General features: G+C 49.7%; 1 protein-coding gene across 11 annotated transcripts; it reads right to left on the bottom strand.

Moving 5' to 3' along the window:
* Nucleotides 1-286: 286 nt before the first annotated feature.
* ZNF354A (zinc finger protein 354A) lies at nucleotides 287-22,549 on the bottom strand. Of its 11 annotated transcripts, none has more exons than XM_045586010.1 (6): nucleotides 22,368-22,546; nucleotides 21,385-21,472; nucleotides 13,907-14,033; nucleotides 12,368-12,463; nucleotides 11,008-11,119; nucleotides 2,286-2,415 (listed from the first exon to the last, which is right to left on the bottom strand). In XM_045586010.1, exons 2-5 carry the CDS (start codon nucleotides 21,415-21,417, stop codon nucleotides 11,019-11,021), a joined length of 357 nt encoding a protein of 118 aa, XP_045441966.1. In that variant the 5' UTR covers nucleotides 21,418-21,472; nucleotides 22,368-22,546; the 3' UTR covers nucleotides 2,286-2,415; nucleotides 11,008-11,018. The 11 variants fall into 11 exon arrangements, with proteins under 11 accessions (XP_045441960.1, XP_036306352.1, XP_045441961.1 ...); XM_045586011.1 differs by lacking the exon at nucleotides 11,008-11,119 and adding an exon at nucleotides 3,426-3,532 and having other exon boundaries at nucleotides 2,308-2,415; XM_045586009.1 differs by lacking the exon at nucleotides 11,008-11,119 and adding an exon at nucleotides 3,948-4,090 and having other exon boundaries at nucleotides 2,309-2,415; nucleotides 22,368-22,549.
* Nucleotides 22,550-23,248: the final 699 nt, after the last annotated feature.

Below are 23,248 nucleotides of genomic sequence, written 5' to 3'. Positions count from 1 at the left end.
TGCAATGAGAGTGCACTGACCACCAGAGGGCACCTCCTGCATTGAGCATCTGTCCCCTGGTCATCAGTGCATGTCATAGCAACCAATCAATGAGCCATTTGGTAACTTAGGCATATATATATATATAAAATATAAAAATATATAAAAATATAAAAATAGCTTTAAACTTTACTGATTTTTCCATTTAATACATCTAAGATGAAAGCTCACATTCATAAAAACTTCAGAGAAAAAAATTCTGAGAACATAATTACAAGTTGGATACAAAATCCTCAACTCATAGCAATTACTAGAAGGCAACAGACTTTATTTTTATTTTTAAATGATATCCATGCACAAAGTTTGACATAAGTCAGGAAAGGTCAAATCTTAAAAACTGAGAGGTAATTTTCACTTCATTTTTATAGTTTATTTGGTCCTTTTCTCCTAAAAATGTATAATTTATTTTATCACATCTTTTATATGCTATTAAAATGTTATTTTAAAAAGTATTACCAGTTTATAGTTGTTTTGAGAAATCCAGTACACACAGCCCCACCCCTGGCCCAGACATTACTGACAGTAACATATCTAGTGTAATCGGCTGAGAAATAAAACAATTCTTCTATTTGACAAATGCCCAAAGTTAACGTCTCTTGATGTTAACTCATTTCAGGTTATTTTAAAAAGTGTCTACAGACAAGAACACTTTTGTCGTTATCTATTACACAGTCAAGACATACCTTTGGAATTTAATATCTGATGACTGAATTATAGAAATTTTTTTTAAATACCCATTACATTTATTCCATCAATCTCATGTTTTCTGATAAGCTTTGGTTTAAGGCTTCCATACATGCAAATCTACTTTCTAGGGGCTCTCTTCAGTATGAATTTTATAATGATTAGTAAGAGATGACCTGTGGTTGAAAAGTTTCCCACATGTAGTACATTCATAAGGTTTCTCTCCAGTATGAATTCTTTGATGAGCGATGCGTGATGAGCTTTGTCTAAAAGTCTTCCCACATGTATTACATTTAAAGGGTTTCTCTCCTGTATGAATCCTCCGATGTTGAATAAGAGCTGAACTTTGGCCAAAAGATATCCCACATTCCTCACATCGATATGGTTTTTCTCCAGTATGAATTCTCTGATGATTACTAAGGGATGAGTTACACCTAAATGTTTTTCCACACTCATTACATTTATAGGGTCTTTCTCCAGTATGCATTCTCTGATGTTGAATGAGAGCTGAACTTTGTCTGAAGGCTTTCCCACACACTTTACATTTACATGGTTTCTCTCCAGTATGAATTCTTTCATGAATAATAAGTGTTGAGTGGGAACTTAAGGCTTTACCACATTCATTACAATTATAAAACTTCTCACCAGTATGAATTATTCGGTGTCTATTAAGTCGTGAAATAGAAGTGAAGCCTTTTCCACATTCATTACATCTATAGGGCTTTTCTCCAGTGTGAATTCTCTCATGTTGAATAAGAGATGCACTCTGACTAAAGGCTCTCCCACATTCACTACATTTAAAAGGTTTCTCTCCTGTGTGAATTCTCTGATGATAACGAAGAGATGAGCTAGACTTAAATGTGTTACCACATTCATTACATAAATAGGACTTCTTCCTGGAATTAATTCTCTGACACCCAGGAAGGGATGTGCTGCAACTAGATGATTTCCTACCTGGGTTATATTTACAGGGGTTTTCTCTAGCATGAATTTTTTGATGTATGAAAAGGCCTGACCTTTGACTGAAAGACTTACCACATTCTTTACATCTATAGGATTTCTCCACAGTATGTGTTCTTAGATGTTTATAGAGGGATGTACTAAGAGTAAAGGCTTTCCCACATTCTTTACATACATAGGGTTTCTCTCCAGTATGGGTTATTTGATGTTGAATAAGAGCTGAACTTTGGTTAAATGCTTTTGAACATTCTTTACATTTAAATAATTTCTCTCCACTATGGTTTTTCTCATGTTTACGAAGAGATGAAGTGTTAATAAAGGTTTTCTCACATATACTACATTTATAGCGTTTCTCTGTTGTGTTGATTTTTGGTTGATTAATTACATTTAAATTCTGTTTGAAGCTGTTTCCTTGTATTTCACATTTTGGTAGTGTTCTTTCTCTAGGAACCACTTGCTTCCTAATAAGGACTGACTTTGGGCTAAGGTTTTGGCCAAATTCAGTATTTTTATGTCTTCTTTCTACAGTAAGAATATTTTTGTGAATGACTGAAAATATATGAACACTTCCTTTTTTCTTCTGTTTTTTCTCTAATCTGTCTTCATATATGCAGGTTTTTTCTGATTTGAAGATCCAGGGTCCATTCCTTTTGGATCTTTTCATTATCAACTCCTGAATTAAAGAATCTTGAGTTTGAGTTGACTTTGTGGTTTTATGACTGCTCTTCCATCCTGGAGGGGGGAAAAAAACAAACTGAAGATGTTTCATATGATACAGCTTTTGGCTACAGAGACAAAATGTATAGAATAAATAAACATTGATTATCTTTAAATAAGGTCTTGGTATCTGCCCAAAAAATAGTAAGAAAAAATTTAGATTTAAGCAGTACAGGAAAATAACCAATAAGAGCTGAAGTATTTGGAAAGAAAAAATAATTTTAAAAAACACATTTAACATGGTGAGTATAGAGTGACTAAGAGAATTGGTGAATGAAGAATGGAGAAAAGAAGAATATGAATTAGAAAAGGTAATCTGGAATCAGAGTCTAAAGCCCATGATAGATTCCTAAATTATCTTCATGACATTTCTCTTCTTTATGTAATCATTCCTAACCTGGAAAGTCTTCCTCCATTTCCCTCATGCCAAATTCCTTTGTATCCTTTAGATTCAATTAAAAATAAACTCTTCCTGAGTCTTTTCTTGACTCAATTGTCATATTCCATTCCCTTTAATATAGACCATACCAGTGTTTTAAAAATTATATATATATATATATATATATATATATATATATATATATATATATATATATATATAACTTTCCTTTTTCCCCATAAGTGTTATTTACAATCAGATTAACATACCCTATTAACCTCTAAATCTTCCTGATGGCATATGAATTATATGCAAAATGTTTTTGCTGATCTTTCTTAATTACATATATATTCCAAATTTGAAAAATGCCAAATATTCTCATTTATTTATACATTATTTTCACACACAAACATGATTCAAATATTTATAGAAGTTGCCTTACAGATCAGAACATTACATGGGTGATGGGAGGGTTTCAGGGCCAATTCACATAAGAAGGCAGTTTCACAAATAGACCTGAAGCCAAAAGTCAAGTTAGGAAGCAGCCTTGCTCATGCACCAAGCATGAGATAATGCAAGCAAAGTAAAAAAGTCAAAGATCAAGAATAAAATAGGCATAAATATAAAAAGGGATGTGCGCACCCACCTTCCCTCTCTAATGCCTGTGCTGCCTCTAGCTCATGGAGCTCCAGCCAAAGGAGAAGGGGGGTAAGTAAAGAGTCTCTATACCATGGCTTGTACAAAGCAGACTACCTGCAAATCAAAGAAACTGGCTACCAAAGCCGCTCGAAAGAATGCTCCCTCTACTGGAAGAGTGAAGAAACCTCATCATGCCAAAACCGGTTTGGCTCAGTGGATAGAGCGTCGGCTTGGGGACTGAAAGGACCCGGGTTCGATTCCAGTCAAGGGCATGTACCTTGGTTGCGGGCATATCCCCAGTAGGGGGTGTGCAAGAGGCAGCTGATCGATGACTCTCTCTCATCGATGTTTCTAACTCTGTATCTCCCTCCCTTCCTCTCTGTAAAAAATCAATAAAATATATATATTTTTTTAAAGAAATCTCATGGTTACAGGCCTGGTACTGTGATATCAGAAATCTACTAACCTGATTCACAAACTTCCCTTCCAGCATCTAGTGCGAGAAATTACTCAGGACTTCAAAACAAACCTGTGTTTCCAGAGTGTAGCTGAGTGCTTTGCAGGAGGCAAGTGAGGCTGATCTGGGTGGCCTTTCTGAAGACACCAACCTGAGTGCTCTCCATACCAACGTGTAACAATTAGGCCAAAACATCCAGCTAGCATGCCGCATACCTGGAGAACATGCTTAAGAATTTACTATGATAGGAAACATTTTGTTATTTAAAAAAAAAAAAAAATTCTCTTCTTCCTTTTATTGGTAGTTCTGAATGTTAATTTTTCCCCCCCATGGGGTCAAAAAGGTACCTAAGTATATGATTACAAGTTGAAAATAGGGGACAGAAATCAGGCACTGGCAAATTTTCCATTTTTATTTGTGTATGAATTTTTTAAATCTAAATGCAGGGACATAAAACATTAATGCAAGTCAAATGTTTCAGTGAACAAGTGTTAGCAGTTCAACTTTATAACAATATAAATAAACCTGTTAAATTTTTCTGGACAATGCCAGCATTTGGATTTTTTTTAAAAACAAGTAAATTTCTTCTTGATGGCAACTAAATGGTGTTTGTAGCATTTTTATCATACAGATTCCATCCATTCAATATACTTTTCTAACTTAGTTGTCCTACATGCAATACATGTTTTTAATGTTGTCTGTCTTCTGTGCTGTTCCTGTAAGTTTGCTATTAAAATACATTAAACGAAAAAAATATATACACACACATAACGTTAAAAAAAACATGGGGGGGGGGGGGAATAATATGATAAAGTGGTAAAGAACAAAGCTGATTTCAATAAATATTAAAATTAGGTAAGAACACAATTCATTGAATATTAAATTTTGCCAGGGGAATGATTGTGCACATAGTTTGGCATTTTATTTTGGGCTAGGGGTAATCATATAAAAGGCTCCTTTGCATCTCATTTGAGATTCCCATCTTACATTCACTTTCATATGAATGTGTATATATTTCCTCTACTTAGTGAACATAATATATTCCACTTTCCTCCTTTCTTCTACCAGTATTCACTTCTCAGATTCATTCATGGATAACATTTCCTGTGCCCTCTTTAAAAAGTAGTATTCCTTAGGCTTTGGGACTTTTTATTTATTTTTTTTTTTCATTCTACATAGCCTCCCTGACTAATTTTATATGCACCCATATCTACTATTTATTGTAAGGGAACCAGGAGTTTTTTACTTCCTGCCAAACACCTTCCTAGTTCCTTCTCTCCATTTAAGTCTTGATAAATTAAATGATCAAATCTCAATACATTATTTGGGTAAAAGTATGAAAGGCAGTCACAAAAAATGAGGTAATTTCTTCAGTGACTATATTAGTCATTGGTTCTAGGTTTGGTATATGTGCTGAGGAGAAGAAGATAGTAAGATTCTGCAATTTGGATTCTAGTTTATAATAAAGTTAGAGATCCTGCCTTAGGCCTGTACATAAAAACTGCAGTTTTGTGACCAACACCTTTACTAGAACCCTGAGCATTTGGCATAGGTACTCAAATGGTATTTTGTTCCTCATGCTTTACTGTAGTCTCCCATAGTCTCTTAACTAGTCTCCCTGCTTCAAGTTTATACAACAACTCTCTACCAATTCAGTTCTACACTGTAGGCAGAGTCATCTTTCTAAAATCTATATCTTATCACGTTACAAACTTCCTTAGATCCTCCAATTTATCTTTAATAGTTTATATATAAAGTCCTGAGTACTTAAGATGGTGATCAAGGTATTTCATGTTCTGACCTTTGTCCACCTGTCCTCATCTTCCTCCCCTGGCTTCTTGTCAGGTATGCTGAGCTATATGCAGTTTCTGAAGCACCCCATGTTTTCTGTATTTCTTTATCTTTGCATGTGCTGCAAACATTCTTTCCATTAACAAATGGTTATTAACTGCCTACTATGGGCCAGGTAATGTTCTAGGGAAGGCGATGACTAGGAGTTCTGGAGCTTATACTTCAGTATGTGTGTGTGAGAGTGCTGGGGGAAGTTGTGAAATGAAATGACAAACAGTAATTAAAAAAGCCATATGGATATGTGAAGAAAGGGCTTCCTTGGCAAAGGAAACAACAGCAAACACAAGTGTGGTGACTTCAAAAGAACAGCCAAGGGGCTGTGTACCTAGAATGCAGAGAGCAAGAGGGAAAATTATAAATAAGACTAGAGCAACAGATAGGGCCAAGTCATATTAAGGCCTCATATGTTATAGTAAGGTCTTTGGAATTTTATTCTTAGCATGATAGAAAGCCACAGGAAAACTGCATGACCATACTCAAGTTGGCTAGTATGCAGAGAACAGACTGGTAGGGCACAAGTAGAAGCAGAAAAGAAATAAATCATGTAAAGACTACTACAGTTATGTAGGCGAGAAAGGAGTGGATGACAGATGACTGCATCAGGATCAACTATTAAGGAAATGCTAATAGGACTGAACTTGCTGATGTGCTGTAGGATGGGTGCTGAGAGGGAATTAACAATCAAAATCACATCTTCCCCCTTGGAAGAGAGCCAGCCGAAGGCCTCCTTCCCACTCCCACTCCCCATAGTGAGGACGCCCTCTACATACTGCCATGGAAATTTTCCATATCAAGTGAAAGGGCAGAATGACGTGTGTTGTGTACTATCACTGGAGTGGACAAAGGAAAGAGTATATTCAGGAATATTTGTTCATATATGCATGGAAGAGCTCTTCCAGCTACTGCTGCTTCAAGTCTGACTACAGTATCTTACACTTCACTTCCTCTTGCTCACTCACCATTTGCTTGGCTCCATTCTGGCTTCTGTCCTCACCACTACCCTTGCTAAGGCAACTATGCTCTCCATATGACTAAGACAGATGCTCTTTCCAGGTCTCATCTAATTTCTTCTCAGCAGCATCTGATAATGAACCTTCTTTTCCTGGAGACATTCTCTTCCTAAGCTAGTGAAGCCGAACTTCCCTCCACGTTCTTCTCATTGTTCATCAGCCTCACTTTCCTTGGTGGAATTCTCAGTCTCCTTTGTGCACTTACTTTACCTCCTCTTTGATCCCTAGAGTTCCTCAGGGTTTAGTACTAGGCCCCCAAATCTTCTCACTCTACACTCTTTCCATGAGCCAGCTTTCATTAGAAACTTACACCTCATGCATGACTTCTCTACTCTCTACACCCATTTATACAACAACCTACTCCAAATAGCAATTTAAATGTCTCAAAGACACCTCAAATTCAACATGCCTAAAACTCAGTTCATGATTATTCCCTCCAATCTTTTCTTTTATATATATTTTATTGATTTTTTTACAGAGAGGAAGGGAGAGGGAGAAAGAGCTAGAAACATCGATGAGAGAGAAACATCAGCTGCCTCCTGCACCCCCCACCACCACCACCACCACCGGGGATGTGCATGCAACCAAGGTATATGCACTTGACCAAATCAAACCTGGGACCATTGAGTTGCAGGCCAATGCTCTATCCACTGAGCCAAAACAGTTAGGGCTTGCTTCAATCTTTATAATCCTTCAGCTCTGTAAATGACACCAGTTCTGAATTAAACCTTTAAGAGGCATCATTAATATCTCTCCCTAAGATCCCTCAGCTAATCGATTATCAAGAATTGTTTATTCGCCCTGGCCGGTTTGATTCAGTAGATAAGAGTGTAGGCCTATGGACTGAAGGGTCCCAGGTTCGATTCCAGTCAAGGGCAGTATCTTGGTTTGGGGCACATCCCCAGTAAGGGTTGTGCAGGAGGCAGCTAATCGATGTTTCTCTCTCATCTATGTTCCTAACTCTCTATCCTTCTCCCTTCCTCTCTGTAAAAAATCAATAAAAGATATATATTTTTTTAAAAAATTGTTTATTCTATCATCTAAATATGCCTCAAAAACATTTATTTCTCCCAAGTTCTATTAATAACAATCCTACTATGACCCTTTACTTCAATGTCAACTGACTTTCCCGAATTCCCTCTTATCACACACCTCCATTTGCTTTCCCTATGGTTTCATTTCTCTCTACCTTAACCTAATATGCCAGAGTTCCTCAAATTTAACTCAAAGCTCTTTCTTGCTCTTCCTATAATCTGAACTCCATAAATTAAGTAAAATTCAGCCACTGTTTCAATTAGCCTACCTTGACCGGAATCTCCCAAATTTACATTTCACACCAAGTCTATATTCAAAGGGGTGGTACTCCAAATCTAAGAGACTATTTAAAATCTCTACTTGGATAATGAGGTCAATCAAAGACAACTATATTTAACACATCCAAAATCAAATTTATATCATCTCTCAACTCTGATCTTCCAGTGTCTCTAGCTCAGTGAATGCTGTCACTGTCCATCCCAAAACAAGCCACAAACCAAGCAAGCATCCTGGACAACTTAATCTCCATTTTCCATATCCAATCCACCTCCAAGTCCTGCTGCTTTTGTCTCCCAAAAGTCTCTGAAACTGGTTTGCTTCTTTCTGTCTCCACCAAGTCATTCATACATTCAGTAACTGGAAGTCTACTCTGACCAGGCACTGTTTTAAGTACTGGGGTAATGGGAACAAATAAAACAGACAACCCAGTATAAGGGCATTTACAATTCAAAGGAAGAGACAGATACTAAATATGTACTATTAGGCAGTGATAAGCACTCTCAGGAAAATAATGCATAATGAGGGAGAAAGGATGAGGAGAAAGGACCCAAGATGGCAGCAGAATGGGTGGGAAGTTACACTGACCTTCCAGAACTACACTGGAATTACAACAAAAATACAGAACAACAAACAAGCTGAATAAGCAACTGAAGACTAGCTGAACAGGAGTCTTTTAACCAAGAACAGATAGAAGCAGCCACAGAAAGGTTGGTAGGAAGGGCTGAGATGGGAAAGTGTTAGCCTCACACCCATGAGCAGTGGCTAAAAATCCAGAGGGCTATCTCAGCTGCAAAGGTCTCCCCTGATTAAGTGGAGTTTTAACCCCTATCGGGCTAGCCAGGAGAGCCCAGAAAAGGAGTCCCAGCCGAAACTAGTTTGGCTCAGTGGATAGAGCGTCAGCCTGAAGGGTCCCAGGTTCAATTCCGGTCAAGGGCATGTGCCTTGATTACCAGAGCATCTCCGATGGGGGGGTGGGGGGGGGCGGGAGGTAGCTGATCGATGTTTCTAACTCTCTCTCCCTCTCCCTTCCCCTCTGTAAAAAAGCAATAATTAATATATTTTGTTTTAATTTTTTTTTTTTTTTTTTTAAAGAAAAGGAGCCCCTATAACTTTTGGCTATGAAAGACAGCAGGAATTCTGCCCACCAGGGAGAGACAGGAGTCTGACAGAAACCCAGGCACCCTCTTAAAGGGCCAGCACACAAAATCTTGTTTGCAGACATTTCCTTGGGCTCTTGCAGAGGAAGGCTAAGAGTGGATGAGAGTTGTGTGAGGAGAGATGGAGTTGTGTGGCTCTGGGAAAAGAGCTGAAAGGAGAGCCAACAGGGTCCCTGTTCTGTCTCCCTCTCCTACACTGCCAACAGACACCATCTTTCTTGGGTTGAGCACTTCCTGGAGGAAAGCAATAGTTCCTCCCACCGACCTCCCTCTCATCCCACCCTCTGGAGCTCATGCCCAGTGGAGGAGTCAGCTGCCCAGGCCTGGGATGTGTGTGCATATGGGCAGACCCAGGGAGTGTCAGAGACTAAGTTTGAGATCCACTAGCCCCACTCTCTGCATTCCTGGAGGCCCACCCTTCGGAGCTCAGGCTCTCAACAAGGCCTGGGCAGAATCTGGGACAGACTGCCTGTGTGGCTCTAGGAAGGGGGCATATGTCCCTCACACACCTGGCAGGTGCAGAGCCCTCGCTTCGGTTTGGGCCCAATAAACTCTGCTGCCCTCCCCAACGACTCCCTTACACCAGCCCCACCCTGAAGGTCAGTGGGCACCTGGTGGGTGGCCACTGGCCACAGTGTACCCCAGGGCTTTTGCTGAATGTCCTCAGGCCAGCACTGGCACCAAGTCCGAATCTGTATCAGTGTGGTAAACACCCCTCACCTATCTGGTGACTCACTGAGAAGCTACCTCTGAAACTCGCACACTTTCTGACACTAAGCCAAGCAGGCAGAAGCAGGCAGGGGCTAATCTCAGGGTGACTGAGATTTGCACCCTGTTAGGTTAGCTCAGTGCTAGTACAATAAAAGCTGGCCTCGGTGTGTAACTTGGCCTTCCTGCATGCACCCAGCCCAGCGGAGGCAGCCCAAACCTGTGCATCACTTTGCAGTTCCAAACAGGTTGCCTAGGGCCAGTCACGAGTAGTGTCAGACACTGACCCACATGAGTCCCTTTCAAGAGACCCACCACCAATACACCCCCTGCCAGGCTTCAGACAACATCGAAACAGGATCCCATTAGCTCAACAAGTACATCCAAAGGGAGAGCTAGCAGGAACCAGACCATCCTGAGGAGAGTTCTGCTTCATGTGGTCAGCACCCACAGTGCCTTGCACGCTGTGGTCAAAGTCAGTCCTCACAGTCAGCCAGCTTGAGAGTTGACCCCACGTAGGGGACATTCCTAGAGCACCCAGCTCAGATGGTCAGGAAGACTGCGTCACTAGGTCTCTCAGGACACCTACTTGGTGATGCTACCCTACCAAGGCTGGCAGACAGCAACCTCCTCGCGCCTCACTCCCGTCTGCGCACGCTGGCCTCCTTTCTCTGGAAGCTCACATGTGCCCCCTCTGATGTCTGGAATACTGGTCCCCATCCTCAGATCCGCCCTTCCTCAGGGAAGCCTTTGCCAACACCGCTTCCTCCCAGTCTACATTCTCAGCATTCTGGATCCTTCCCAGGAGGTCCTGGCCATTCCACACCCTGTGCGCACTCAGCTCATGGACACTTGTCTCCCTATTCGACAGCAAGCTCCACCAGCACAATCTGTGTCCTTCTGTCCCCATGTCCCACCCCAGCAGCCTCTCCCATTCCTCTCCTGATTCTTCTCTCTAACCCACCTCATAAATGTCAAGATTTCATGGGACTCTGTCCTTTGCTCTGTTCCCTCACTTGGTCAGCTCAAGGCTTCAAATGCCGCCTTTGTACCAAAAGCTCCCTGACCTCCCTCAATCCCAATCCCATACACCTTACACAGCTCTAGTAGAGATCTCCATGGGAGAACTCTACTAGAAGAAGAACCTTCCACGGCTCTTCTTGCTGCAACAGGGAGATCACTTTTGGTTTGGAAAATAGGAGCCCTGTTCAGACAAAAAAAGACAGACTTGGTTTTGTTTTGACACAAAGAGGCAGCTCAGATCTGAGGGGAAACTCGGGGGGTGGTACAAAAGCTTCTGAGGGGTTTTCAAGTTGTGCCCACACGATGTGAGAGGTGTGCGAGGAAAAAGGAAGGGACTTGTAGCACACGACTAAGTAATAATTAGTTGTACATTAGGGAAAGAGGAAGCTCATGTCTGGGTCCTTGGTGTCCATGGGAGAGCTCTACTAGAGCACCTCACTCACATCTCAAATGAAACCAATCCACACTAAATCTGTCCTTTTCCCGTAACAAGCAGCCCCTCCTCTTCCCTGCTGAGCCCCACTGCACGAGCCTTCATCCCTATTTATGTCTTGCCTACATTATATAATGGTCTCCAGAAACCTCCTATACCCAGTTTTGCTTCACTTTAAACCTATCCCCTGCAATGCTTCCAAAATCACTTTTTTTAATTTCAAATTACTAATGAATTATTCTCCATGTGAAAAAGCAAAAGATTACATATAAATAACGTCTCCTTTCATCCCACCCATTCTGGACCCCATTCCAACCTTACTATTACCAGCTAAGCTGTGCCCCTAACTTCTCTATACATTACACCTTAGACAAATGCCCATGTAATTTTCTTTAAACATCAATGAGACACATGACACCAATGCCCCTGAACTTGCTTCAGTCCTTGACTTGGCTTGGAGGGAGCTCTGAGCACGGCAGGTGCTCTTTCTGGCTGTAGGCTCCTTCAGCGGGACTTTACTGAAGGACATCACATTGTTTCTGATCCAGGCTAATGTTTCTAAAACGTCAATGGCCACAGAATTCTTCTGCCTAAAATCCTCTGCAGTCACCCATCGAGCAGTTCACATCCCTAAGAAGTGTACCAAAGCACTTTATCATGGGGCCCAATCCAATTTTCCAAAATCGTTCCCTTCATCTCCTTTCCCCATGCACATACCCTGAGCCTTACATACACCACGTTAGTTGAATGAACATGAGGACACGGTCCTCCTCTGAAACAACAGGAAAGAATAAGAAAAGGTCCTGACAGTTCCATTACGAAGTGATCAGCAGGGCGAAGGAGGAAGCTCATTGCTGGGTCCTCGGCATCCCTTCTCCACCACTTCTGAGAACCAACAGCCCTGGAGAGCCTTTCCCAGCCATCCTCTGCAAGCCCCGCCATCCACCTACAACAGACCTTCGCCTGGTGGTTCCTAGGCACCTCAGCCCCACTCACCCAGAGAGGAGCCCCCAGGACGCTCTTCCTCCACCTTCCACGGCTCCTCTCCTTGCTGCAACAGGGAGATCACTTTTGGTTTGGAAAATAGGAGCCCTGTTCAGACAAAAAAAGAAAGAAAGAAAAGACTTGGTTTTGTTTTGACACAAAGAGGCAGCTCAGATCTGAGGGGAAACTCAGGGGTGGTACAAAAGCTTCGGTGGGGTCTTCAAGTTGTGCTTGAAAGGGCAGGGCGGGGCGAGGATGAGCTCCCAACTCCGCCCCATAGGGCGGAGTTATCCCTAGCCCTCAAAACCCCTGGACTGGGAGAAATTCGCTCTTCCGCCATGCTGCCGGCATGAGTGGGAGGAGCCCATTGCTAGCATGGTACAGGCTCTTTTGTTTATTGCATCGGACTCGGCTCCCTGGTGGTCCTTGGGGATCACGAAGTCTGGGCATAACAATGCTCACACGATGTGAGAGGTGTGCGAGGAAAAAGGAAGGGACTTGTAGCACACGACTAAGTAATAATTAGTTGTACATTAGGGAAATAGCATAAACATCAGCCTTGATTAATAGGGTGTTATTGGCTTCCTATAGAGATGAAATATGTTAAACGTATAGACTGAATTAAATTTGTAAACAGGTATTTATGGAAAGGATTATGTACCGAGTAGCTTGTTTAAAATGAGAAACACAATCTGACTCCCTTTAATGGTGGCAGTGGTCAGCAAAGTATGCAAAATCGAGCCCACTGTCTAAGGATGCCCTTGAACAAAGAATGGCTGACAAAATAAAAGCAGAAAGTTACAGAGACCACATGTGGCTCCCAAAGCTTAAAATATTTACTACCTGGCCCTTTACAGAAAGTCTGCTGACCCCCGGAAAAGACAAGTAGGAAAGGCCAGTGATAGGTCCAGAGACTGGACAAACCCCTCTGCTAAGAGACGTGAAAACAAACCACAGAACAATTGGTGTGAGGAAATAATGCCTTCACCCTAAAGAAAGTCCTAGTGTGTAATTATATAACAGGAGGGGATGATTATAGCCGCTCCCCATTCCCATGGCCAATTCCCTGCCTACAGGGGGAATGTGTTTTTAATTTATTTTTAGAGATAGCCCATAAGGACATTCTCACAGCAAACTCAGCAGAAATTTATTGGACAACCCATAGCACTTACTCAGGGAAGCAGGTGCTAAATTAGCTCAGTTTCTGAACTGGAAAAGAGAATTGGGAAAGGGAAGGGGTAGGTCAATGAAGAGGATGCTCCACTCCCTGCTGAGAGGTGAGCAACCAAACACAGAACAATGGTGATGGGAAATAATGCCTCAGTGGGAGGGCATTTCTAGTGTGGAACTGCAGGCTGTGCCTTCCGTGGGCAATTCAATGCCTATAGAAAGGGAAAGGTTTTCACTATTTATTTTTGGAGATCCAAAGTGTACAATCCTCAGGCAAAACTCAGCAAAAGTTTCTGATGACCCAAGGCTTTTATTCAGAGAAGCAAGTGCCGAGTTCCCCCATTTCTATAGGGAAATGTCCCTCTAGGGAAACTTCCTTACCCAGCGAGACCAGGTTATTGTAGTTTTCCAGCATCACATCCTGGTACAAGTGTCTCTGAGGAGAACGCAGCTTTCTCCACTCATCCCGCGTGAACAGCACAGCCACGTCCTTGAACGTCACTGACATCTGTAAAGACAGGCCATCCCAGCTCACCCAGGATACCCACCCCGAGTGAAGAAGGTGGCAGTGGGGCGGTAGATGGGCTACTAGGAAATGCTTATTCAGAGATTTCCACAGACCACTCCTCGGGTTCTATTAATTTGCCACAGTGCTCACAGAACTGAGAAAAACAAGTTCCTTACAAGATTACCAGTTTATGATAACAGGATGAACCTCTGGAACAGTCCATGAGGAGAAGCACAGGGCAAGCTTTGGGGAAAGGGCGGGAGCTTCCCCCTCTGGGTGTGCCCCTCTCCTTTACTCTCCACATGTTCACTCACCAACGAGGCAGCTCTCAGAACCCTGTCCTTTGAGTTTGTATGGAGGCTTCATTACAAAGGCATAATGGGTTAAATCACTGGCCATTACATGTACTCAACTGATTAACTCATGACAGGACTGAGTCAACCTCCAGCCTAAGACAGGCAGCGGGGTAGAAGGCTGAAAGTGCCACCTTCTAGTCAGGGTTGGCTTCTCTGGCAGCCAGCTCCAACCTCAGGGCTTTCCTAGTCACCTCATTAATACCAACTGGTGTGATTGAAAAGGGCCGGTTATGAATAACAAAACAAAACCACTTCATCTTTATTGCTCTGAAGTTATTTTAGGTAAAACACCCACATATTACTAATCACTTAGGGAATTATAAGTGCTTTAGAAGCTATGTGCTAGGAACAGAGACAAAGACCAAACATATATTTTATATTATAAATCATAATATCATAGCTGCTCAGTGGTAGAGATAGAATTCCAACTCAGGTGGATGTCCAAGGTGCCATTCTTCACCTCTTCACCAAACTCCCTGTCAATACCTACTCATAGGTCAAGAAATAAATGAGATAATCCATATAAATGGAGATGGACAGTAGTGATTGCCACACAACGTGAATGTGCTTAATGCCACTGCATTATACATTCAAAAAGGGTTAAAGTGGTAAATTTTGTCACAATAAAAAAGTTTAAATGATAAAATACATACATATGTACATATAAACAAAGATGTATAAAATTAATATTGAGGTATGCATACCAAAGAGCTGATGGTGATTATTTCCTGGTTGGGGTAAGAGTGTGCTTATTTTTACTTTTTGTTAATCCTCATCCAAGAATACTTTTCCATTTATCTTGTAGAGAGAGTAGAAGAGGGAAAGACAGAAACATCGATGTGAGGGAAACACATCCCAACCAGGGTTCGGGCCAGGGAGGAGCTTGCAACCAAGGTCCGTGCCCCTGACCAGAATCAAACCCGGGACCCTTTAGCCACAGGCTCTATTCACTGAGCCAAACTGGCTGGTGTAGGGTAAGAGTGACTTTAATTTATTCTTTATATATGCACTAGAGGCCCAGTGCACAAAATTTGTGCACAGGGGAAGGGGGGGCCTCAGCCCAGCCTGCACCCTCTCCAATCCAGGACCATTCAGGGCTCTGCGCTGTGCTCTGAAGATCCCCAGAGCAATGGCTGGACGATAACAGTGTGAACTTAAGAGTCCACAAACACTTGGGTTTGAATTCAGGTTATTGACTTCTCTGGGCCCCCGTTTCCTTATGTGTAAAATGAGGAAAATATGTCCAGCTTGTGTTGCTCAGTGGTTGAGCACTGACCCATGAATCAGGAGGTCACAGTGTGATACCTAGTCAGGGCACTTGCCTGGGTTGTGGGCTAAATCCCCAGAAGGGGGATGTGTAGGAGGCAGTCAATCAATGATTCTCTCACGTCACAGCTGTTTCTCTCTCTCCCTTTCCCTTCCTCTCTGAAATCAATATATTTTTTAAAACATAATAATAAAATAGGGATAATAACTGTTACAGTATTATGAGAGTGAGAACAAAGGTGAAGCCCTCAAGGCATTCCCAGCAGCATTGCCTGTTATTATCAGATGAAGATGAGTAAAGAAAGGGCAAGTATTTATGGGTCCTATGAACATTACATAATTCTAGAGGCCTGGTGCACAAATCCTTGCACTGGGCCTCTAGTATGCATACAAAATCTTTGGCTAATCTCTTCCCGCCCTTCCTCCTCCCCACTTCCCTCTGAGATTCATTAGTCTGTTCCATGTTTCCATGCCCGTGGTTTCCTCTCCTGCATTGAGCACCTGCCCCTTGGTAGTCAGTGCGTGTCATAGCTACTGGCTGGTGAGCCAGTTGGCCAGTAGCTTAGGCTTTTATACATAGACTATGTAACTACCTAGCGACATTAATGGTATTATTACTAGAAAAACATTGTTCAGCTACCATGATGATATTTTGCTAGGCCCTGCACTAAATATTTTGCATGCACTAGTTCATATGAGCCTCTCACTTAACCTATAAGGTAGGTACTTTTTGTTATTTCCATTTTACAGGTGAGGAAACTGACATACAGAGAGGTGAAACTATTTGCCCAAAGCCTAGAAATGACAACAGAGGACATGGGTTCAAACCTGCCCATCTAGCTCAAAAGCCCTACTTCCTAACCATGTACATACTGCCTCTCTACTACCAAAATCCCATGAAACCCTCCCTGTGATTCTTCTCTCTGTCAGACCTCTCTGACTGTGTGCCCTCCAGTATGGCTATCTTTTGTTCAAGCACTGGCTCGCCATATGGGGCCCTCCCTCACTCACACACATAAAGTTGAAAACTGCAGATCAAGATCAGTTTTTAAGAATGGAGAAGTACGGCACAAGATCAAAGTTAAGAGGGAGGTGGTGAAGGCCTGGGTCGGAGCTGGGTGGGTTAGCATGGGAGAAAATAGGGAACATATGAAATACCTTCAACAATAAAGATTTAAAAAATAAACAAAGGTAAGAGAAAGAAAAAATTTAATACTATGGATTGCAGAGCCTGGGGAAGGTGTCCTGAGGATTCTGAGGGTGGAAAGAAAAAGAAAAGCATGACTGCCAAGGGCAGGGAGAGAGACGAAAGTGAGCGGGGATGGAAAGGGGGGTGAGCGGGGAGGGAGACGGGGTGAGCGGGGAGGGAAAGGGGGGTGAGCGGGGAGGGAGACGGGGGTGAGCGGGGAGGGAGACGGGGTGAGCGGGGAGGGAGACGGGGGTGAGCGGGGAGGGAGACGGGGGTGAGCGGGGAGGGAGACGGGGGTGAGCGGGGAGGGAGACGGGGGTGAGCGGGGAGGGAGAGGGGGGTGAGCGGGGAGGGAGAGGGGGGTGAGCGGGGAGGGAGAGGGGGGTGAGCGGGGAGGGAGAGGGGGGTGAGCGGGGAGGGAGAGGGGGGTGAGCGGGGAGGGAGAGGGGGGTGAGCGGGGAGGGAGAAGGGGGTGAGCGGGGAGGGAAAGGGGGGTGAGCGGGGAGGGAGACGGGGGTGAGCGGGGAGGGAGACGGGGGTGAGCGGGGAGGGAGACGTGGTGAGCGGGGAGGGAGGGGGGGTGAGCGGGGAGGGAAAGGGGGGTGAGCGGGGAGGGAGACGGGGTGAGCGGGGAGGGAGAAGGGGGTGAGCGGGGAGGGAGACGGGGGTGAGCAGGGAGGGAGACGGGGGTGAGCGGGGAGGGAGACGGGGGTGAGCGGGGAGGGAGACGCGGGTGAGCGGGGAGGGAGACGGGGGTGAGCGGGGAGGGAGACGGGGGGGGGGGTGAGCGGGGGGGGAGACGGGGGGAGCGGGGAGGGAGACGGGGGTGAGCGGGGAGGGAGAAGGGGGTGAGCGGGGAGGGAGACGGGGGTGAGCGGGGAGGGAGAAGGGGGTGAGCGGGGAGGGAGACGGGGTGAGCGGGGAGGGAGACGGGGGTGAGCGGGGAGGGAGAAGGGGGTGAGCGGGGAGGGAGACGGGGGTGAGCGGGGAGGGAGACGGGGGGGGGTGAGCGGGAGGGAGACGGGGGGGGGGAGCGGGGGGGGGAGACGGGGTGAGCGGGGAGGGAGACGGGGGTGAGCGGGGAGGGAGAGGGGGGTGAGCGGGGAGGGAGACGGGGGTGAGCGGGGAGGGAGACGGGGGTGAGCGGGGAGGGAAAGGGGGGTGAGCGGGGAGGGAGACGGGGGTGAGCGGGGAGGGAAAGGGGGGTGAGCGGGGAGGGAGAAGGGGGTGAGCGGGGATGGAGAAGGGGGTGAGCGGGGGGTGAGCGGGGAGGGAGACCGGGTGAGCGGGGAGGGAGACAGGGGTGAGCGGGGAGGGAGACGGAGGGGGGGTGAGCGGGGAGGGAGAAGGGGGTGAGCGGGGAGGGAGACGGAGGGGGGGTGAGCGGGGAGGGAAAGGGGGGGTGAGCGGGGAGGGAGACGGGGTGAGCGGGGAGGGAGAAGGAGGTGAGCGGGGAGGGAGACGGGGGTGAGCGGGGAGGGAGACGGGGGGGGGAGCGGGGAGGGAGACGGAGGGGGGGTGAGCGGGGGAGGGATGAGCGGGGAGGGGAAAGGGGGGTGAGCGGGGAGGGAGACGGGGGTGAGCGGGGAGGGAGAAGGGGGTGAGCGGGGAGGGAGACGGGGGTGAGCGGGGAGGGAGAGGGGGGTGAGCGGGGAGGGAGACGGGGGTGAGCGGGGAGGGAGACGGGGGTGAGCGGGGAGGGAGACGGGGGTGAGCGGGGAGGGAGACGGGGGGTGAGCGGGGGGGGAGGAGGGGGGGGAGCGGGGAGGGAGAGGGGGGTGAGCGGGGAGGGAAGGGGGTGAGCGGGGGTGAGCGGGGAGGGAGACGGGCGGGGTGAGCGGGGGGGAGGGAGACGGGGTGAGCGGGGAGGGAGACGGGGGTGAGCGGGGGGGGGGAGAGGGGGGTGAGCGGGGAGGGGAGGAGAGGGGGTGAGCGGGGAGGGAGAAGGGGGGTGAGCGGGGAGGGAGAGGGGGGTGAGCGGGGAGGGAGAGGGGGGGGTGAGCGGGGAGGGAGAGGGGGGGGAGCGGGGAGGGAGTAGGGGGTGAGCGGGGAGGGAGAAGGGGGTGAGCAGGCGTGAGCGGGGAGGGAGACGGGGGTGAGCGGGGAGGGAGAGGGGGGTGAGCGGGGAGGGAGAGGGGGTGAGCGGGGAGGGAGCGGGGGGGGGGGGGGGACGGGGGTGGCGGGGAGGGAGACGGGGGTGAGCGGGGAGGGAGACGGGGGGTGAGCGGGGAGGGAGAAGGGGGGTGAGCGGGGAGGGAGACGGGGGTGAGCGGGGAGGGCGAAAGGGGGGTGGGCGGGGAGGGGAGACGGGGCTTGAGCGGGGAGGAGAGGGGGGTGCGCGGGGAGGGAGAGGGGGGTGAGCGGGGAGGGAGACGGGGTGTGAGCGGGGATGGAGACGGGGGTGAGCGGGGAGGGAGACGGGGGTGAGCGGGGAGGGAGAGGGGGGTGAGCGGGGAGGGAGACGGGGGTGAGCGGGGAGGGAGACGGGGGTGAGCGGGGAGGGAAAGGGGGGTGAGCGGGGAGGGAGAAGGGGGTGAGCAGGGAGGGAGACGGAGGTGAGCGGGGAGGGAGAGGGGGGCGAGCGGGGAGGGAGACGGGGTGAGCGGGGAGGGAGACGGGGGTGAGCGGGGAGGGAGACGGGGGTGAGCGGGGGGGGGAAACGGGGGAGACGGGGGGTGAGCGGGGAGGGAGACGGGGGTGAGCGGGGAGGGAAAGGGGGGGTGAGCGGGGAGGGAGACGGGGGTGAGCGGGGAGGGAAAGGGGGTGAGCGGGGAGGGAGACGGGGGTGAGCGGGGAGGGAGACGGGGGTGAGTGGGGAGGGAGACGGGGTGAGCGGGGAGGGAGACGGGGGGGGCGGGGAGGGAGACGGGGGGGGTGAGCGGGGGGGGGGGGGGGGGGGGGTGAGCGGGGAGGGAGACGGGGGTGAGCGGGGAGGGAAAGGGGGGTGAGCGGGGAGGGAGACGGGGGTGAGCGGGGAGGGAAAGGGGGGTGAGCGGGGAGGGAGACGGGGGTGAGCGGGGAGGGAAAGGGGGGTGAGCGGGGAGGGAGACGGGGGTGAGCGGGGAGGGAGACGGGGGTGAGCGGGGAGGGAGACGGGGGTGAGCGGGGATGGAGAAGGGGGTGAGCGGGGAGGGAGAGGGGGGTGAGCGGGGAGGGAAAGGGGGGTGAGCGGGGAGGGAAAGGGGGGTGAGCAGGGGAGGGAAATGGGGTGAGCGGGGAGGGAGACGGGGGTGAGCGGGGGGGGGAAGGGGGGGGAGCGGGGAGGGAGAAGGGGGTGAGCGGGGAGGGAGAAGGGGTTGAGCGGGGAGGGAGACGGGGGTGAGCGGGGAGGGAGACGGGGGTGAGCGGGGAGGGAGACGGGGTGGGGGGGGGGGGGGGTGAGCGGGGAGGGCGAGGGGGGGGGGACGGGGGGGGAGCGGGGCGGGGAGAGGGGGGGGGGTTGAGCGGGGAGGGAGACGGGGGGGGGTGAGCGGGGAGGGAGAAGGGGGTGAGCGGGGAGGGAGACGGGGGTGAGCGGGGAGGGAGACGGGGGGGGGGGGGGGGGGAGGGGGGGGGGGGGGGGGGGGGGGGGGGGGGGGTGGGGGGGGAGGGAGGGGGGTGAGCGGGGAGGGCGAGCGGGGGTGAGCGGGGAGGGAAGGGGGGTGAGCGGGGAGGGAAAGGGGGGTGGCGGGGGGGGGAAGAGGGGGTGAGCGGGGAGGGAGAAGGGGTGAGCGGGGAGGGAGAAGGGTGAGCGGGGGGGAGCGGGGGGTGAGCGGGGGGGTGAGCGGGGAGGGAGAAGGGGGGTGAGCGGGGGGTGAGCGGGGAGGGAGAAGGGGGTGAGCGGGGAGGGAGACGGGGGGGGGGTGAGCGGGGAGGGAGAAGGGGGTGAGTGGGGAGGGAGACGGGGGTGAGCGGGGAGGGAGAAGGGGGGGGTGAGCGGGGAGGGAGATGGGGGTGAGTGGGGAGGGAGACGGGGGTGAGCGGGGAGGGAGACGGGGGTGAGTGGGGAGGGAGACGGGGGTGAGCGGGGAGGGAGACGGGGGTGAGCGGGGAGGGAGACGGGGGTGAGTGGGGAGGGAGACGGGGGTGAGCGGGGAGGGAGACGGGGGTGAGTGGGGAGGGAGACGGGGGTGAGCGGGGAGGGAGACGGGGGTGAGCGGGGAGGGAGACAGGGGTGAATGGGGTGGGAGACGGGGGTGAACGGGGAGGGAGAAGGGGGTGAGCGGGAAGGCAGGGCCAGGAAGGAACTCTGCCAAGTGAGACTTTTATTTGTTCTGTCCCCAGTTGAGCTAAGACACAAGTTATCTGACCTGTCATTAGTAATCATGTAGAGAATTGAAATTAATAAGAGTGTCTGTTAGGGAAAGAAAAGAGAACACCACACAGGGGGGTGGGGGGAGATTCACTGCGCAGGTGGACCAGCTCTTCAATTAGGAAGACCTGAGCTCCAAATCCTGGAGAAGACTGCATAGGTGGAGAACTTCAGTTCAAGGGAAACAGGAAACAAAAAAGAACAAACAAACAAGCATCTGTCCCGGAGACCTGAGATGCAGTGACTCACCTGAGAGCTTGCTCCCCTCGGCTCAGCAGCCATGTCCGCTTGCTGGGCTCTTCAGCCCGAGGATGGGCAGCGTCTCCAGGAGGCTGAACTGAGAAGAGAAAAGGGGCGCCAGGAGGGAGAAGCCCCTTCTATTTCCACCCTCAGACTCACCAGCTCTCAGATCCCTACACAGGAGAATGACTCCGAGTGCCCTCCGAGAGGGGAGGCGGGGGAGCGCGGGGCAGACTGGACCAGAGAGAGACCGGCCGCCCAGGTCAGGCCCCTTCTCCCCGGCTGGGGGACAAGGCCGAAGGCTGCCAAGCAGCGCCCGTGTCATTCTGCCCCCGGCACCGCTGGCAGTTCTGCACCCCATTTTACAGGTCAGGGAAACAGGGCGGAGCGGGAGCGCTCGCCCCAATTCACAGCCGGCGAGGGCGACCCAGGACCCCGCCACGGCGCGCTCCGAACACCGCTCCAACCTCACGGCGCGCGTGCGGCAACTTTCTCCCCCACAAGTTTCCCCACCGCACCGCCCCCCGCGGCAAAGTTATCCACATCCAGATACGGAGAGAAAACGGCTTCGGGGGGTGAACATCCCTCCCTGCGGCGCGCGGGCTGCTGTCGGAGGAGGGGGCACGGACACCGCAGCCCGGGGTCCAGGTCCTCCCTCCCGCGAAACCCGAGCGCTCCGCGGCCCCCGCGAGGACAGGGGCGACGGCGAGCGCAGGGAACCGCGTCCTCACGGCGGCGGCCGGGATCGCCGGGCCGGGCAGGTGGCGCCGGGCCGGCGGGAAGGAAGAAGGAGGGTGGCGGGACCTCGGGCCCGAGGGGACGAAGTGCCGGACCTGCCGCGTTCCGGCGGCGTCTGCGGGCGGTTCCCGGGGGCAAGCGAGGAGAGGCGGGGCCCGGCCCGGCCCACCAAGGCCCCGCGCGCCCCTCGGCCTGTGCGGCGCGTCCTCCCAGGGCCGCCGCCTCCCCCGCACCCGCGGAGCCTCCGCGCTCACCTCCGCGCTCCGGGGCGCGCTCCGCGGGAGGGAGGCTCGGGAACCGCCCGGCCGGACCGCCGCCTCCAGCACAGACTCCGCCAGGGTCCGGCCGAGGCCTCACTCCCACGGCGAAGGTCCAGCGCCCCGCGCAGGTCCGGCCGGGGCGGGCAGTCTCTCTGGGAAATGGAGCCCACGCAAGAACCGAGGGTTCTGGGAACTGTAGTCCTCAGAGCCTGTGTGCGCTCCTGGTCAGGAAAGGGAGGTTCCGGAGGCAGTCTTCTCTGTATCTGCATAAAGATGTAAGGCAGACAGACCACAGGCAGGACCAACTAACTTCCCCTTGTCATTCAAGGGAAGTACACGTATGCCAACCCTGTTGTAGGCAGCTGGAAATGCGTCCGTGAGAAAAACAAAGGTCATTGTTTGTTCACTGCTCTCCAGTACTCTTTGAGGAGGTAAAGAGCATACATAAGCCATGAACATAATTATATAACTTGTGTGGACAAAAAGGGTACACATACTAACCTGATTAGCTCAGGGGAGGCCTGCTTGGCAGCCTTACAAACTCAGAGACCTAAAGCAACCACAAAGGCTGGTCTGAAATTAAAACTTTTTAAACTAAAGAGCCGTTTATGTTGTGTAGTCATGTCCTAGGCCTGTATCTTCCCAGACAAAAGTCAATCTTTACCTTAACTGAGCCTGTCGATTGTGTTTTTACATCTACCAAAACATATTGTTGGAATGTCAAAGTAATTTTCCTTTTTCCATACCTTCTCAAGGCACAGGTACTGCTCTGCAGAGATGCCCTCATTGTTATTGAGTTAATTGTTGACGGTTAACTATCCTGCACCCACCTATATAAGAAAGTATACATCTATCATTTTACTTTTCATCCAACA

Source organism: Pipistrellus kuhlii, unplaced genomic scaffold (genome assembly GCF_014108245.1).
Source record: "Pipistrellus kuhlii isolate mPipKuh1 unplaced genomic scaffold, mPipKuh1.p scaffold_m20_p_21, whole genome shotgun sequence".
In the NCBI taxonomy this organism is placed as follows: domain Eukaryota; kingdom Metazoa; phylum Chordata; class Mammalia; order Chiroptera; family Vespertilionidae; genus Pipistrellus; species Pipistrellus kuhlii.
This window is presented reverse-complemented; position numbering and strand designations above follow the sequence as displayed.

What these genes read in the sequence shown, in the direction of transcription:
- ZNF354A (XM_045586004.1), bottom strand. Translation starts at nt 21,417, where the DNA reads ATGGCTGCTGAGCCGAGGGGAGCAAGCTCTCAG. An exon ending in CAATAACCTGGTCTCGCTGG is followed by an intron (nt 12,464 to 13,906) that starts GTAAGGAAGTTT and finishes TTGTCTGAACAG; the next exon opens with GGCTCCTATTTTCCAAACCA. An exon ending in TCCTGGGGGCTCCTCTCTGG is followed by an intron (nt 2,416 to 12,367) that starts GTGAGTGGGGCT and finishes TCCCCCCTCCAG; the next exon opens with GATGGAAGAGCAGTCATAAA.